The following is an 18,066-nucleotide window of genomic DNA, read 5'->3' on the forward strand; positions in this document are numbered from 1 at the left end:
GGCTACCACAACATCTGGTCTGAGCTCAGTGGGACCATCGTATTGTTTTTCATAGGACAATGAGCCAGAACACACCTACTGGCGCTGTAACGGCTGTTTGACCAAGAAGCAGAGTGACGGAGTACTTCATTAAAAGACCTGGCCTCCACATTCACCCACCTAAACCCAACTCAGATGGTTTGGGATGAAGTGGAGAGCAGAGTGAAAGAAAAGCAGCCAACAAGTGCTCAACATATGTGGGAACTCCTTCAAGACTGCTGGAAAAGCTCCAGGTGATGACATCGTGATGTTGGTGGAGAGAATGACGAGTGTGAAAAGCTGGTATCAAAGCAAAACGTGTCTGCTTTGAAGAATATAAAACGTGAAACATATCTTTGTCTATCTCTGTCTACACATTTCCATGCATTCCAAGTATTATTTCATAGTTGTGATGCTGCCAGCTTCTTTGTAAAATACTAAAATGTAGAAAATAGCAAGAAAAAAAAAGAGAAAAATGCTTAAATGAGTAGATGTGTCCAAAGCTTTGACTGACATAGCAGAGAAACATTATTGTAAATACATACATACAGTGTGCATGTTTGACTGAAACAAAGTAGAGACTGACCCTCTCCTGGAAACCCATAGCAGGGACGTTACATCTGACGGCTGCGTCCTCCTCATGACTGCAGCCCAGAGCCTCCTTGTTGAAGAAACACTCAGTTATGGACTTCTCAAACCCTGAGCACTCTACCTCATTCATATGCACCGGGCCCATACCTGAAAAATACACACAAACAGATTCTTTTTCTTTTTTCTTTTAATCCCATGGAAATTGATAAAGGAAAACAAATGATTATAATGGCTGAGAGAAGACAGCAGTGCTTCTTTATTCGATTTCATTTAAAAATACAGTTTTGCTGTAAAATCCAAACTTTAAAGTATTAGTTTGACATTTTGCAAAGTGTGCTTTCTTTCCCAGAGACCCTGCATGCTAAATATCAATCTAGAGCTGGTGGGCAATCAGCTTAGCTTAGTATAGACTGGAAGCCAGGCTTAACTGCTATCCTAGTTCTGTCCTAGGTTTAAAAATCTATATAACAGCACCAGACTACACTGGACTACAGCTGACTACAACTCCCTGACAGATAAATATGTAAAAATGTATAGAATCAATTCAGAAAGTCTTTAGACCAGTTCACTTTTTGTACTTGATGTGCTAAAAATGTAATTTTAAAGGTTTAACGTTTACATTTTTCTCACCAATAGTCACACTGTAACCCATAATGACAAAGTGAAAACATATTTTAAACTTTTTTGCAAATTTATTCAAAATTGAAACCTGAAATCTTTTATTTACAAATGTATTGAGATCTTTTGTGGTAGCATTCCAAACTTATGGTGCATCCTGTCTGTTTTTAACATCTTTAAAATATGTCTAGAATTTGAATGGAGTCCACCTGCATTAACCCAGTCATTACTCTAACAGAGCTTTCAAAGGAGAACCTGCCAGAAGGACAACCATCTCAGCAACACTTCATCAGTTAGGTTATTATGATAAAGTGGACAAATGGAAGCCACTCTTGACCAAAGCGCATCACAACCCAGTTTGAATTTAAAGAACTCTGAGAACACAAGGAACATGATTTTCTTGTCTGATGGAACCAAACTTTAACTCTTTTGGCAAAACACTGTAATACTAGCTCTGTGGTGAAGCATGGTAGTGGCAGCATCATGCTTTGTGGGTGATTCTCAGCTGCTGAGACAAGGACACTGGTTAGCACAGAGGGAAGAATGAATGAAGCCAAATGCAGAGATGTCCTTGAATGAAACTTACTCCAGTGAGCAGAGTCATGAGACTGGGATGTTGGTTCACCTTTCAGCAAACAATGAACAACACCTTACAGCCAAAGCATGACCAAGCCAAAAGTGGCTTCAAAACAAGTCTGATCCGAAGTGGCCCAGCCAAAGTACAAACCTAAACCTCAAAGAACATCTTTGGAGAGGCCTGAACATGGCAGGTCAAAAACACTTCTCATCCAACCTGACAAAGTCTGAGAGAATCGGCCAGTAAGAACGAGATAACCTGCCAAAATCCAGGTGTCTAAAGCTTGTAGAGACTTATACAAGAAAACTCAAAGCTGTAACTCCTGCCAAAGGGGCTTCAACAACAAAATCATTTAAGGGTCTAAATATTTTTGTAAATAAGAGATTCGTTTTTTATTTATTTGCAATAATTTCTAAAACATATTTGGTGAGAAAATCACTGATTTAGAAATTTAAAATTAGATGTACACTACAATAAAATGCTCAAAAAGTGAAGGTGTCTGAAATCTGTAATTGTAATTTTGTTAGTCCCTGCTTCCAGTCTTCATGCTAAGCTAAGCTAACTCGCTGCTGGCGCTAGGTTCCAACAGTATTTATGGTACAGACATTAAAGTGGCATTGATTTTCTTACCTCTTTCAACAACAGAGCAAAAAAATGCATTCCCAAAATGATACATAGGTATGTATAGTATATATGTCGGGGGGAAAAAAACACATACAATAATGATAAAGCTTCAGTTGTAGTCAATGGAATTGGATGGAAATGAAAGGATAGCTGTAACGGTCAACTTAGCATGGAAACACAGGCTCGTTCAAGTGGTTAGATAATCAGACAACCCAATAGGTGTAGAAATTCTACAACAACAGCAGCGTCACCAAATTATATCAAGTTTCCTAATGATGTCTAAGCTTCTTAAAGCACCGGTTCACCTAACATGCTGTGAAGGCACACTGAGGCATATCAAATATGTTTGATGTCTACTATGCACGAATAAGACATGTTTTCATCTGTTAGGATCATTAGTGCTATGTTTTCCCTCTGTCATGGTGCAATATTACTATCTGAGATGTTTTTTTTATTATGATTATTTCCATGTGACTTTTGTTTTTCATGAAGGGTTTGAGCCAGTGATGAGAAATCATGATGGAAAATAAATTTGGAAAAGGAACGTTCTCTTCATTTCAACATTTTCCATGTCTAACATGACTGGAATGTGTAACAATGTACAGCATGTCCCTGTTTATCCATGAGAAACTAAACACTGTCTGCTTCTTTTTACCAGACATTGGCGTAAAATTAGATTTTTTCTGCAGTATACATTGACAACATGAGCTCGGGCTTTAAACTATGTGTAACACAGTAGCGATATCTGCTGTGTGTGTAATTAAGAAATGGGTCAGTGACACATTTTTGTTGGGAGGGGGCTCCAGACTTTCAGACCTGCTTTGCTTCCTATAAAACTCTCCATGCAGCCTGTGACATAACTGTGCTGCTGCAGCCTATGGATCCAATAAAATAAGAATTCTTGGACTGAAGGCTTCCATGTAAAAGTAACTAAGTAATAAAAGGTGGGGCTCTTCTTCTGGGCCCATCCCAAACTCATAATGAACACAAGCTTTGCCTTGTATATTTCTAAATAAGATACCTGAACAGTGAGAAAAGGGAGACCTAATTAGGCAAACAAATAATTCAGGTTTATTGCTGTGTGGCTTTAGTTTTGTAATTTCTAATAATGAGTTATGTTAACTTTTTCCTTTTCCTGCTGCTCTTTACATCAGTGAATACGGTCGTTTGTCTGGCCTCAGTTTAGTAACTTGCAATAATAAGCGATGTTAACTCATTATTATTGTTATTACTGTTTCAATATATATATATATATATATAATTACATCAATATATTGACACAGGACAAGAAAATCAAAGTGTACACAAATAAAATAAAACAGTTACAATTGTCTGATATGTGGTCACAAAAATAAGCTTCTCTTAGCTGTCAGGTAAAACTAACTTTGTCATCTGATGATTTAGATTATCAGCTAATCCAGCAACCTCTGTACGCCTACAATGGGGAGTTACAGCTGCACAAGCATTTATTTTGTTCTATTTATATATCATATTTTACTTGCATTCTTACTGAGTAGAAACCCTGGACAAATAAAAACAAAACTATCATTTAAAAAAAAAAAATATTTATTCAACCAACTTTTAATAGCTCACATTCTATCTTCTAGGCAGTTTTAAACTTTAAAGCTGCACTAACCAATATTTTTATGTCAACACTAGATTCAATTACAATAAGTAGTATGATAGATGTTTGTGCCGACAAACCCACATGGAATTCCCATCTGAATCTGCAGTGTTTCGGCCCCTTTCAGCTCTTTGTTTTAATGTTCTTGCCCATAATTTCATGTTTTGGCACACATAAATGATCATAAAAACCATATAACACACTAAAGGAAAGGGGAAACCCCCAAAAAACATAATATGGGCTCTTTAAAGGATGAATGCTTGGCTAACACAGTGCCAAAACAATTACATAATGTTGAAATGTCAGTATAACGGTTATGGCTTGGTGCAATGACCCCAACTGGCTAAAAAAAAATGCTTTTAAGTAAAAAAATACAATCAAGTGCCAGTCGCTTTTACCATCAGGTCTGGGAGTTCATACTTCTCTGGTTCCACCGGCGTGATATACGGAGGAAAGCTTAAAGACTACAATTACTGTCTGAAATGTTTGGGCTATGTGGTTCTGCTCCACAGTCATAACCGTCCATCCCATGCCATGCAGGAAATATACACCGACAGTTGTTCCAGAAATCAAGACTATCATTGGCATGGGATAGTTTCAGGTCTCCTTTATAATTAGTCCAGGCATGTTTTTTCTCTGTACATGCAGTTCACATTTATTGTCTTTATGTTTTTCTCATTGTTGGCATTACACAGCTAAGGACTGAGCAGCACTCTAGCTTACATTAGCCTTATTTTATACATTGGTTTCATGTTCCTGTTCTCAGCCATCCCTGCTGGAAAGCCCTCAGTTCTGAATGTGCAGCAAGAAGCGCTGGAAAGAAGAAAAAGGAAATATAAAACCAGCACACCTTGTCCCAGGCGACCTCCGGACAGGGCCTCCTTTGCTGTACCAAAGCCCAGCTCTCGACACACCACAGTAGCAGACAGCAGGTTCCAGTTGTCATCACATATGGTGCCCCACTCTCCGTTTTTCAACACCTCCACTCGGCCCTCGCCTACGATAGCCCCACCGCGGAGACGAACCAACGGTTGCTGAAGAGGACAAACAGAGACACTGTAAAGAGAAGTCACTGTAAAAGCTGAACTGTCCAAATCCTCAAAGAAGAAAAACCGCATTTTGGTTATTCTGGTTCTTTCCAAAGTAGCAGACTCAGCTGAAAAGTTGGAACATCAACTTTTCCTTCTCTGTGATGAGAAAGCTGAGGCAGCAGACTGGGTGGCTTCATGTTTATAGAACATGCTATTAATGCGGTTCTCCCATTAACTGTTTAGATAAACTGGAAGTGTTTAATTTTACAAGAAAACACAGTTTAATCTGGTTTACTACTATTTGTATACACAAGATAAAGACGTCTTAATGTGTGGGCTCTGGAATATGTCTGTACACTCACTGTATGCCTCTTTAACATACTGGCATTATCATTAAACTCTTAAAACATTTATTATTTAAAAATCTGACACATAACCCTGCAAAACAATGGACTGTAAGAGATGGTACATGTGCTTCAAACTTTACTATTGACACAAAATGTTGTGACCACTCACAGATGAAGCAGATCATGTTGATTCTCTCATAACAGCAGCACTTATACGTTCTGGGATATATTAGACGATAAGAAAACAGTTGGTTCCTATAACCAAACAGGCAGAGGTCCACACGTGGCAGACTTTTGACTCCTAGTCAGCAATCAAGAAAGGACAAACCATGACGAAACTGGGTGCTGGGCAGGTTTATCAATACATAAAGGCAATGAAAGGTCGCCCACCGTGCCTGAACCCAGAGAAGGGCTACATCTTTCCAAGATGGTGGCACACATAGACACAGCGGCTCACGGCTCTCAGTCTCAGTGCTTGTTTTTATATTTTATTCTTGTTTCTCCAATCTCGTTGTATACTGTATAATAACAGTAAAGGGCATTCATTCATTCATTCCTTCACTATGGCATATGGGTGAAAGTCCTCACAACACACACTGATCAGATTGCCTGTGTTGACCTCTGTTCACTGTTAAAAATGCCTACAATTGATCTGACAGCAATAGAAGATGGTCTAATGCTTTACATTAAGTGGGTCAGATATGTTTATGGGAAAAGGAATGGCAGCAGGATGCACTAAAGACAAGCCGGCAGATGCTTGTGGCAGTGTTCTGGTGTAACACATTGGGTCCTGTCTTTTATGTTGATGTCAGTAATATAGAAACCAACTGTGTTAGCACCATTGCAGAATATGTATACCCCTAGCTATAGTGTTACAGTGGCCTCTTTCAGCGGAATAATACACACCACCATGCTGCCTATATGTTCGGCAATGGTTTGAGGATCATGACAGATAGTTCAGGGTGTTGACTTGGCCTTCATATTCCCTAGATCTCAATCCGATCAAGCATCTCTAGAATGTGCCACAAGCAAGTTTGATCCTTGATCCACTTTGCAACTTATAGGATTTAAATATCAGCTGCTGACATATTGGTGTCTGAAATAATCCATTCTTTTGTCTCCTCTAACCTTGACTATTGGAAAGTTCTATACTCGGACTAACCTTTCCCAGATTACCAACTCGCTGGCTTTGCGGCATTATGCATCAGCTTCCAAGACAAGGATTCCTGGTCATTGTTGAATTCAGAATCCTTGTAGCCATTCTCACAGCCCAAGACAACTTGGCTCAGCCTTATGTCAGTGTGCTGAGTCTATCTTAGCCAAAGCATCATGAGTCCCTGCCAAATATGTTGTTTGTCAAATGCATGTCCCCAAAAAACTCCAAGCCCTGAGGGATAGGCTCTACAAGAACTCTGAAGGTTTGCTGTTGCATCTGACACCGAGAAGTCAGCAGCAGCTCTTGTCAGTCCTCTAAGTTGTAAGCTGTCGGTTAATGGTTCATGCCTCCTCAGACCACTGTCAATGGGTATTCACCACTGCTGAGCACTCACAAGCCTTGCTGTTTCAGAGATGCCCTGACCCAGGCATATGGCCAATATTTGCCTATTACTTCGTCATCAAATTAGTTGACAACAAGAACCACTGCTGTCTAATATATCCCAGACCTTGACATGTGCCACTGTGATGAGACAATCAGCATTGTTAACTGATTAATCTGTCAGTGGTCAAAGTGCTTTAGCTCACTGGAGCAGAAACAAACTTTCTGAATCTTGTGGATCTGGTCTTTTCTCCTGGGGACTGGTTAACAAATCCATTACAAGCACTTCTTACAACAGTTTGCGAATGACATCACGTTTGACAACTTACTGCTGTCGATTGCTAAGATATTTGGGTGGTTCATTGGGCTCTCACATGTTCATGCATAGCTTGCCAGTATGGGATTTGTTTTGATTAGTGACACCAGAAGAGGGAATCATCTTATGGTGCACATCACAGCTTGCATGTTGCTCCAGTTTAGACAGCTCTGCTTACGGTTTCAAATCCTTTCTCAATATCTGTTTGGATCAAAGTTGCTTTTATGGTTCTTTGGCCCAATTTATTCTCAGAATTTCTTCTCTTTTTTCTCACAGTATGAACTTCAAAGACTTTCCAATTACTACGAAAAAGGACAGATCGACAGATACCGAAAATAATCTTTGTCACCTCAATGTTACTTAACTTATTGAATGTGGAAAGAAAACCCATCAAAAGCATCAAATATCAAGACTCTGACAAATTAAATTCAATTAAACAAGAGAGAGAAAAATAATAAATCACTATGATCTGGAAGGTACATTTAAGTCTTTCATTCTAATACGGTGGTTTTAACAGATGGTGTCAGCTTTTCTTTCCTTTTTAAATGGTAAACATCTGGCTTAAGGCTAAAATTCCTTTGAGTCAGATCTTCTGAGTGTGCTGGAACATTTGGGACGTGATGTGAGGCAAACCACTCCCAGTCCGGCACTCAGTTGTGGAACGTGACAGAGAGCATGCAAGCTCAAACCTCACATTGGAACATCAATGAAGTCACACAGACATAAATTCCTGTCAGCCTTATGATGTTCTAAATGTTGGTAGTAATTCTGTGCTTAATTTGAAAGGTGCCGTGGTTGTTTACAGACTGAGTGAGTTTCATGACCCCTGAAGTCTAAAGACTCAGTGAGAAAAATTCCCTCTTTCACCCACTAGTGAAGTCAGAGGTCACAAAAGGCAGTAAGGTTTGCGACAGGAAAAAAAAAAAAAACTTTCTATGCAGCATGAACATACCGAAACACTTCTGGTCAAAAAACATTTTTGGTCAAAGTTTCTTTGAGCCTTGTTCAGTAAACAATGCACATATGCAGTACATGGCCAAAAGCTTGGACACCCGTGCACTACACCCTCACGTTAGTGTTGAGTATTCTAAAGCCATGTGTTTGATGTGCTGTTTTACCAGCCTCCACTCTTTTGGATCCAGGTTTTCCACCAGATGTTGAAACTGCAGAGCTGCAGGGATTTGGTCCCACTCAGACACAAGACCGTGACTTCACTGATGGTGGGTGGTGCATGACTTGCAGTTGGTGTTCCAGTTCATCCCAAGGGTGTTAGACGGGGTTGAGGTTGACTTTAGGACAGGATGGGGGCTTCCCCAAACTGTTTGAAAGACTGTTTTCGCTTAGTCTTGTAACATGGTTTCTTGACAATCCATGATCAGTATCCCCTTGGCAACCGAAAGCCCCTTTGTTTGACGTTTGACATGACATTATATGTCATGTACTGTCTACTCTAAAGTGGTAAGAAAAATAAATTAAATATCTATCCTGTACCTGTTTTTGTATTTTATACCTTTTGTAACAACCATAGCATGTCTGAATAAAGCCATAAGGAAGACGGGGCAACATAATGTATTCCATAAAATGTCTGAATGTGTTATATAATGCACAGGTGGTAGATAGTTGCATAGGAAATAAATTAATCCTTGACAGCAGCCCAAGGCTGAAATGTTAGATATCTAATAAATTTAGTGCTGACTGCATGACATTAAACATATATATTTTTTACAGATCTTTAAAACAAAAGAAGTGGATGTTCACATACTTATCTATTTACATGTAAAATGTAAAAAATGCAACTAAGACAAAGAAAAACAAACAAAAAAGAAGGCAAAAAGCTACTGAAGATGGAAGTTTAAAGAAATAACTTGGCTTTATGAGAAAGCATTTGAGATGTTAGTTTGACCTCTAGGAGTTGGATCAGTGGATCTAAACCTAATTTTATTTATTACAAAACGCCACAGCACAGTTATAAATCAGTATATGAAATTATAATCTCCTCAGCTGTCATATCTGAAAGACTAAAGAATCACGGCAAAAGCATCAAAAAGGAAGGGAGCAGATTTTCCATCCCAGATTCTTAGAGGGAGCAGAGAATGAATCACACTTTCAGGAAACAGCAATCAGCCTCTGTGAATTACATTTACAATTTATTAACTCAGTTTGAGCTTTCAGTTACAAACTGCACAGTGCTGTTTGGGAGAAACTGTTTGTGCCTTCTCTTTATTTTCTTAAATTTCCAGGGAATAAACAAAATTTTACAGGTTTTCAAGCAACTAGTGTGCAAAATGTGTAAAAACCACCCTGATGGTGTACTGTTGCTGGTTCTGGACTGTTTGCTCAGGGACATTTGAGAAGACTAAGTGAGTTGACAGTGGCTTCCTTTCCTTGTCATGCTCCAAGAATTTGACTACATGTCATCTCTAAAACCCCGTGGGTGATGGTGATAACTCATTTTGATGAAGAAATTTCCAAAGCAGCTACAGCTGCAGTTCACTAAATGACATGAAGTATTCAATGTGACTACTGGCTTAACGTCCAGCCAAAACATTTTGTGTAGCCACCCTCTGCAAGAGAGCCAGTGAACTGAAATAAACCCGTGCAGCTAGTTCCTCTGTTAGCTTTGTTTGCCATGTCATGTCCATGCAGCACTGATTTACTGTCACAGCACTCATTGTGCTAAAATAATGTGGTTTTTTTACCTCTTGTCGGAAGGCTTTCCTAAATCCCGTCATGGGCGTTGGCGCGAAGGCTCTACCAGGCACGCAGCTCACCACTACGGGCAACCCTCCAGTGCAGGTCTCATTGGACTTCAGTGATGTAGCCTGACCCAGTTTGCAGCTGGATAAATGGGCTTCATTTCCAGTGCAGTTGACAGAGTAGTCCCAGTACGTGGGCTTCCTCCTGCGAGCAAACATCCTGAACAGGCGGAGAAGATAGAATGAAGGTCAATAAAGTCTTGGGTGATAAAAGGTGATTTATTTTCAATGAGGTACACCAAAATGTCATTTGATTTGACTAAACTAAAGCTGCACTAATAATAGATTTCGAGGCACATTGGGTCAAGGGACCATGTCTGTGTCCAAAATCACCCACTATACCCTGCATAGTGCACTACATGGGGTGTTTGCCATTTTATAGTGCTGTCCAAATGTTAAGTTACAAATGCTACACCCTATATAGTACACTCAAAATATCCCACAATGCACGGGGAAAAGTAGTGTACAGGCAGTGGTCACTAACCAAGCGACATGGACCATCATGCATTGCGTGAAAGGAAATGCACATGAGACAAACAAAAACTTGTCATTAAAATGTAAGTAATTTCCTGTTTGTTTTGTTAAATTGTATTGTACCCGTTTCTTAGCTATGCAATAAACTGTGAATATGATGTGTTTGTGCAACCTTGCTCCAGCACAAATCGTGGCTAGCGAGCAACGTTATTAATAGCTCGAGTAGTGTCCAAAATTTTACTTTGCCAAAGTTCTCCCTACATAGTTCACAATATAGTGGTCCCTATATAGTGAGCAGGGAGTAGGGAATGAGTTGATGATTTTAGACACAGCCCATGGGTGATGTGTGAGATGTTACTGGTAGTGATGATTCCACAGTGAGTTACTTACACATTTCAGCATCTTTCAGCTAATTGTTTCAGTTTTACAGACAGCAGCTTTAGTGCTGAGTTCAGTCTCAGTCTCATTCTTGATTTCAAACTTCTGAAAGGGTAAAAAATGACGACCCTAAAACGACCCTACAGACACCACTGTACATGTTATTTCAATTATATCCCCAAACATTCAGAAAATAACATAATAAAGTTGTAATAATTCATTGATGAGTTGATTTTTTTTAAGACAAAAATGACAAATTTTCACCAGTGCCAGCTTCGCAAATGTGAATATTTGCAAGTTTTTCAGTTTTCCTATTTTCTGTAAACTCAGTGGTGTTGGGGTTTCAACTCTTTGTCAAGCAAAAAAAGCTATTTGATAATGTTTAGGTTTTTCACGATATAATCAACTAAGTATTTAAGATTGTCCGATGTCTAGACAATGTCACTGACTGTTAGGCACTGTTATATAGTCCTCTTGGGTTAGAACAACATCATCCCTTAAGATTTGTAAGTGTTAGTTACTTTGCACAAATGAAAAAAAAGAAGCAATTTGACAAAACAGAAAAAATGCAAGAGAAGGCTTAGCTGTTCGTATGGGTCTAGGTTCTGTGATCATTCACTGGCTTTAACTATTTTGTTACTAGAAAAAAAACCTCTGATAAATTGCATGTATGCTACCTGTTCAGCACCAAATGTCCTGCAAGTTTAACAACTAACCAGTAAACAGAGAAGAAAAATTAACAGCTTATGCTTGAGCAGCTAAATACTTAATTCAGGAGTTTGTAGCGATCAAACCAGACCTAAAAGAGAGTGAACATAAGACACACTTGTCGGGTTCCAAGATATACAAATCCAATGAAAACTACTATGTTTCAGTTGGGTCTTCAAATGGACAATTACGTTTTGCTGTATATTTTTATAGTCGTGTCATGTTCAGTTCTGAGTTATGAAGGACCAAAACAAGCATTGATTAATATTGTTTCGTATCCATGTTTGTTTCATAAATAATTCTGTCTGAATGAAAAAACACTGAATGAAATGAGTCATCTAAGCCATGTTCTGTAAGTTGTGGTAGACGTACTGTTCCTGAAGTGCCCAGAGTGGATAATCTATACCAACCCACTTGACACCATAAAACCATACAAGGGAAGTGATATGAGCATATTGCATGATTAATACCAAGAGTGAATGGTTAGCTAACAGCTGGAGAGTTCAGTCTCCCATATGCACTTGAACAAACTGAGGTTAATGACCCTCTTTAAGGCCTGCTGAGGTGCTAATCTCCTCCCCTCCATTTATTCGTGAGCCCATATTATGTATTTAATGAGCCTCATTTGCAGAATGCCATGTCCTATGCTCATGTCCCATGTCTGAGGTGTACAAGAAAGACCAGATTAAAATGGGACAGGGAGCATTTGTTTTTCATTTGGGAGCTGGAGAGAGGGAAGCTGCACACTGGAAGCCATCCAGAGCTAATGTTTGATGCTGCAGCCCAAGGAGTGGCTCAGCTATCACCTCAGATGCAACTTGATCACTGTCAGTACTGTCCAAATAGAGTGACGATTGAAAGAAATTAGTAGTTCAAAGGCTGCGAAAGTTGAAAGCTCCCCAAGTCTTTTGTTCTTGTCCAAAACATGGTTATTCTGAAGCTGGTTCCAGTACTTTAATCAGCTTGAACGATAGTCTTCATTACAAACTTTCGATCCCAAGTTATTGATGATGATAATCAATAAAAAAATAAAGGGGAGGCAAACTTTTATTTATCATCACTCAGTCTGTGAAGACAGTTACATAAAGGCTTCTGTATTATAAAGGAGCTTTGTCAAGTCTGAAAAAAACAACTCATCCCTCAAGTCATCTCAATTAAAAATATACAACTGGAAGCTTTGGTTGCAGTCTGACACTGTGGAGGTTGAAACACAGAAACAAAAGACACTACAGAGCACCATGATTGAAACTGTAGTTTGGAAACACGACCCACACTAGGAACATATGTAAAGCACTGAGTTAGACGAGAATGTTGATCAGCATCCTCTGGTAATTTCAGTTGACATGTTTTCAATCCTGCATCTTCTTAGCTGCCTTGCAAACATTATGTTTCCGTAAGTCTAAGTTCAAATCAGCTGGTTTTATTGTGACTCCACAGTGAGGACAGGATATCTAGAACGCTACATGAAGCCACGCAGTCCCAAGGCACCTACTGATGGTCAGTAAATCCCTCCAAAGTGATGTCTTTTTAAATGACAGTGTCTCATTTTCACTCTGTCTGCATGTTAAGAGCAGAAGTGGACAGCTTGTAACTGGTTAAAGGCCCTTTTGACAAACTGGTCTGAGAAACAAATGTAATGGAACAGAGAAAAATCCCTTCTTCCTTCTGCTGTTAACTATTTAGTAAATCATTTAGATTACTTTTAAGTGAGATATAAGTTAAATTAAATTTGTAAAATAAGAAATCTGATTCCTCAGCTAGAGGTTTGTAGTTCCTGTAGAAAAGTTTCTGCAGTGAAACATTTTTCTTTCTTTCTTTCTTTCTTTCTTTCTTTCTTTCTTTCTTTCTTTGTGGAAGTGCACTGCAAATTCCTGGAGCAAGGTCACTACATATTAGCGGTGATATAATTGACAGACAATTCCAAAACTGATCTGACGATTATATAACTGTAAATATTATACTAATGACACCATCTTTTTTAGAATATTCTTCATCTATTATTTTCATCTGTCAACTTTTTAAAAAACTTTTAAAAGAAAATCCAAGGTAAAAAAAAAAAAAAAAAACACTCTATACTTACAACTTTGCAACTTGAATAAGAACGTTTCCATTATAGAAAACAACACAGAGAATCACTAATTCTTCACTTTCATATTTCCTAAAACTGTTATTATTTAAATCTCCAAATGACTCGGGATAAAGCTAAACTAGAAGTTATACAGGAGTCACAGAAAAGACAAAAATGCAGATTATGAAACTGTGGCAGTTCTTGGCTCTGTGTCAGGGCTGTTTCAAAACGCAGCCTGTAAAAGCACACTACACATTTCATGGGGCTGAAGCGGGAGCGGGCTGACACGTAGATGGAAAGTTAGGGAGCTGCTATGCTCTACTGTGGTTACCTCAAGCAGAAGAGGCTTCCAGGCCAAGCAGACAGTCAATTCAAGGTTAAGTTGAGTGCTGGAAGTTTTATGGTAAGCCAAGATAAACGTGCGGACGTGTGGCTGCAAACTATCTCATGTAAGCAAGATTTAGATCCTCCACATATTACGACATCTCTGTGGTAAGCACCCATTTTGGATCTATACCAATCACCCCAGCATTAAAACCACAGACAGGTAAAGTGAGTAACAGTGATCATCTTTTTAAAATGCAGCTTTCCGCAGGGAAACTTTGGGTTCTGGCATTCTTGTAGACATGACTTTGACACGCACCACCCAAGTGTACATTACTGCAGACGAAGCACATCCTGATTGTAGCAGCCTCCACCACGGGTCAATATGCCATTCCACACCACTAAACCGCTCTGGGATGACTTGAGGAACATACCAAAGAGCCTAAGATATTAATCCAACCTCCAAATTTCTCAGATCCCAATTCACTCAAGCATTCATGAGATGTGCCAGAACAAGCCCAATTCACGGATGGCCCTCCATGCAACACACAAGACCCAAAAGATCCACTGCCAACATCCCAGCGCCAGAAACCACAGGCTACCCCCAAAGGTCCTGTATCCACGCCCCAATGAATCAAAGCTGTTTTGGCAGCACAAGGGGTTCCCCTACATGTTTTAATTTTGTGGCACTCTGCTGTACAAGAGTAAGATATGAGTTTCAATGTATAAGGGTTTGTGTTGTAAAGAATGTAATCCATACGTTGGAAGATTGGAAACCTGTTCAAAAGTATTTTAGCCCTTTATTGTCACCCCTTTTTTGTTGTAGTCTTTCGATATCACAACAAAATTGTTTGAATCTTGGCTTGATTTTGAACCTCAAGATTTGACATATTTGTTACACAGTAAGAATAAAATATATGGAAACTTGCACCTGTGTCGACATATTGAGCTTTTTGTGATTTTCTGTCATTTACAACACTTTTAAATCCAGAAGTCTGTGTTGTAAATGGTCAAAGTTCCTACAGTTGAGGTGAAACTATGTAAATATTGAGCTCATTTTCAATGTCAATGTTCACATGTGGCCACAGACAGCCATTGTTGTTAACAATATCAGTGGGTTGCTGTGTTGCTCATTTGCATATTCAAGATTAGATTTAGCCTCAAACATGTACGCAAGTATTTGGAAAGTTGGGATTTTGTGTAAAAATTAGTAAAACATAAAAAAAAGAGAGAGAGAGAGAGAGAAATTTGGGCAATATTTTTTCCTAAGTCTGCAGAGGGGCATGTTCTAGAAAGTGGAAAATCATAACAGTGAACTGATGGGGAGTGGTGGGCCTCATGAGATGGGATTTTAAAATGCCCATTTCAGTCAGAGGCTGAGTGAGGTAACCAGCAAGTAAGGAGGGGTTCTGATTTGTAAATCATGCAAATTAGAAGGCTAGACCAAAAGCATAGGTATATGTCATCTTAAACAGTTCAATTAGATTTTACCAACATTAAAAAAAAAGTATTTTATAATCAAACAACCAAAAAGAGAGAGTCAAGTTATCAGTATATGCTGTGTTTTGAATGTTCACAGTCATGCAACATTTTAAGTGTACTTGCAACACTCCATGAAAGTTCTAGTGCCTGTATTCTGACAAAAACCTATGCACACTATAGGGAGTTAATGTTGGTCAGGAGAGCTGACTAGGAAGTGTTGTGTTTTGAGTGTCAGCTTGAGGTTGGAAAAGTAATCCACCACACGGTAGGATAATTTTCCAATATGGAACTTGACATCCCTCAGCAGAGTTCACATGTCAGGTGAAATGTTAGGTTTCAACAAACTGACAGGAGGTCCTTGCAGGCCAGATGGCTGACCAAGGCTAGATTACCAACCAGGCGAAGCAAGAAATTCCCTCAGGGTCCCAGACGGTCAGGGTCACTTGGGTTGTAGAAAAATCTAAGTATTTGCGAATTTGGTTTTTACATTGAGAACATATGCCTAACTGAAATACAGTGTGGAGTAGAATGCTAATGACCTTACGTCTGTAGCCTGAGGTTGTAAACTTTGGGGTCTTTGCTCTCTTTCTTTGGAATTTCTGAGAAAGCTTTGGTGTTGTAGACCTTTGAGATAGATGTGTGTGTGTGTGTGTGTGTGTGTGTGTGTGTGCGTGTGCGTGTGCATGTGTGTGTGTGTGTGTGTGTGTATCACACAGACAGTGGACAAAGTGTCTGTCGGGGCCAAACCTTTGCTCAGGATCCTGTAGTAGGTTAAATCTGTCATTCTGCTGACATCAGTGAGTGACTAACCCCCCACCAAGTGATTTATTGTTGAATGTGTTGGATTTGGCTGAAAATGAATAAAAATCCTGTTTTGTACTCCTCACCCACACAAATGTATAAATTTAATAATTTAGCCACTGTCCCACGTTTCTGTTCATGTTAATAGTTGTAATTTTCGTTTTAAACAGAAACTGCCACATGTTGCAGTAGTGAAGTGCAAGCGCTTCTCAATAAATCCATGTGAAACCACATCTAGATTGTATGTAATTTAATGTTTCTGCATCCATGTGTGGCACCGGGGGTGTATGTTTAGCATACAATTACCAATTTGTGGTGAAGAAACATGGGGAAAACAGATCAGAGTTTACCATCTGCCAACTCCTCCAGAAGCAGATTTTGCTATTATTCAACACAACGCCCACTGAGTCACAGCATCAAACTGGTAGCACATTGTTGTGAAAGACCTTATGGTACTTTAAATTTCTATGTAAGTGTCCAATAGTGAATCCAAACCTAAATCCTGTTCTGCTCTTTAAGCCTCCCAGGACCTCACATACTCACTTGTAGACTCTGGCGTTGTACTTTCTCTCCCCAGGGAAGCCAAACATGCCACAGATGACTCTGCCGTTAAACTGGGTCCACTCTGTGTTACAGATCTGCTTCCATTTGCCGCCATCCTTGACCTCTACATAGCCCTCTGTTACAGGGATTCGCTTGCGGTACGATGACAAGATGGCTCGAATGCGTACATCCTCCACTTGAATATCAAGGCTCTGTGGACGATATATTGAAAAATGTGTCAAGAAACTTGCTTTAATCACAGAAGAAAAAACATACAACCCCTTTTTTCATGCAAAAAAAAATACATTTGTTTATCTTTCTAAAATGCAATTTGTCAGTAAAACTATGTGCATGTGTTTTTGTGTAACTTGTTTATAATCATACAGCCATATGCTACAGTTAGAAGAAAATACACCCCTGCAGCAAACAGATGTTTAACAAGAGCCTTTCTTCAAATGTTAATGCAAAAATGAAAAAGAGAACAAGAGCAGTTGTGTCATGTGCAAAGGTTTGGGCCCCGAACAACATGTAAACATCTCCAACGGCCTACACAGATTAGCAAACATGTACATCTCCCAAATCTCAACAACATGTTGCGTCAACCTGCACATGGGGCAAGGCGACTGGTTAATCCGATTCAAAGCACAAAGTACCTCAAAGCAGCTACAGGCTATTTGGCTAAACATGACACAGGCGTGTACCTTTGAAGAATAACTTTAGCTTAAGTCACTACTTCAGTATGTTCAGTCTGTTTACATGCACACTAGTCTCCCTCTTATCCTGGGCTTGATCAAACTCAGGATATAGTTAGATGGAACATGAGAACCCTGGTTAGTCATATTGTTGTGCAGGGTTCTGATAAGCAGTGCTCAGTATAATTTCTCATCTTTTAATTCACTACATTTTCTATCAGCATGAAATGCTCAGAAATCTGCATATACATTCTGCAGCCAGATGAAGAGGTTTAAGCACGCTACACACGATTTTCAGCCGTCCCAGACGAAAGATAACAATCGTGAGGAAATTGCGGCGACATCTTTGGTCTTGGCTCTAAATTGGTGGTCCTACGTCGCACTGTGAGACAGGTTCAAGGACGGCCGTTGTCATGAGATGCAAGGCAGGGCAGCAGTCTGATAACTCTCAGTGGTTTTGACTTACTTTTAACTTTTAAGTGCAATACGGGTACTGATTGCACACTTGTCTCCATAGTCTGAATTATTTATCATATATATTTATTATTTATATTATA

The 18,066-nt window shown here is 39.3% G+C and overlaps 1 protein-coding gene across 1 annotated transcript in view; it reads right to left on the reverse strand.

Moving 5' to 3' along the window:
• loxl2b (lysyl oxidase-like 2b) overlaps positions 1 to 18,066 on the reverse strand; it is a 51,910-nt gene that overhangs the window by 13,221 nt on the left and 20,623 nt on the right. Inside the window, exons 4-7 of the mRNA XM_008276950.1 lie at positions 16,818 to 17,029; positions 9,983 to 10,199; positions 4,903 to 5,086; positions 605 to 756 (exon numbers count right to left, since the gene is read on the reverse strand). Coding sequence (XP_008275172.1) covers positions 605 to 756; positions 4,903 to 5,086; positions 9,983 to 10,199; positions 16,818 to 17,029 — 765 coding nt within the window. The remainder of the gene's footprint in view (positions 1 to 604; positions 757 to 4,902; positions 5,087 to 9,982; positions 10,200 to 16,817; positions 17,030 to 18,066) is intronic.

This window comes from Stegastes partitus, unplaced genomic scaffold (genome assembly GCF_000690725.1).
Source record: "Stegastes partitus isolate 25-593 unplaced genomic scaffold, Stegastes_partitus-1.0.2 Scaffold84, whole genome shotgun sequence".
NCBI lineage: Eukaryota > Metazoa > Chordata > Actinopteri > Pomacentridae > Stegastes > Stegastes partitus.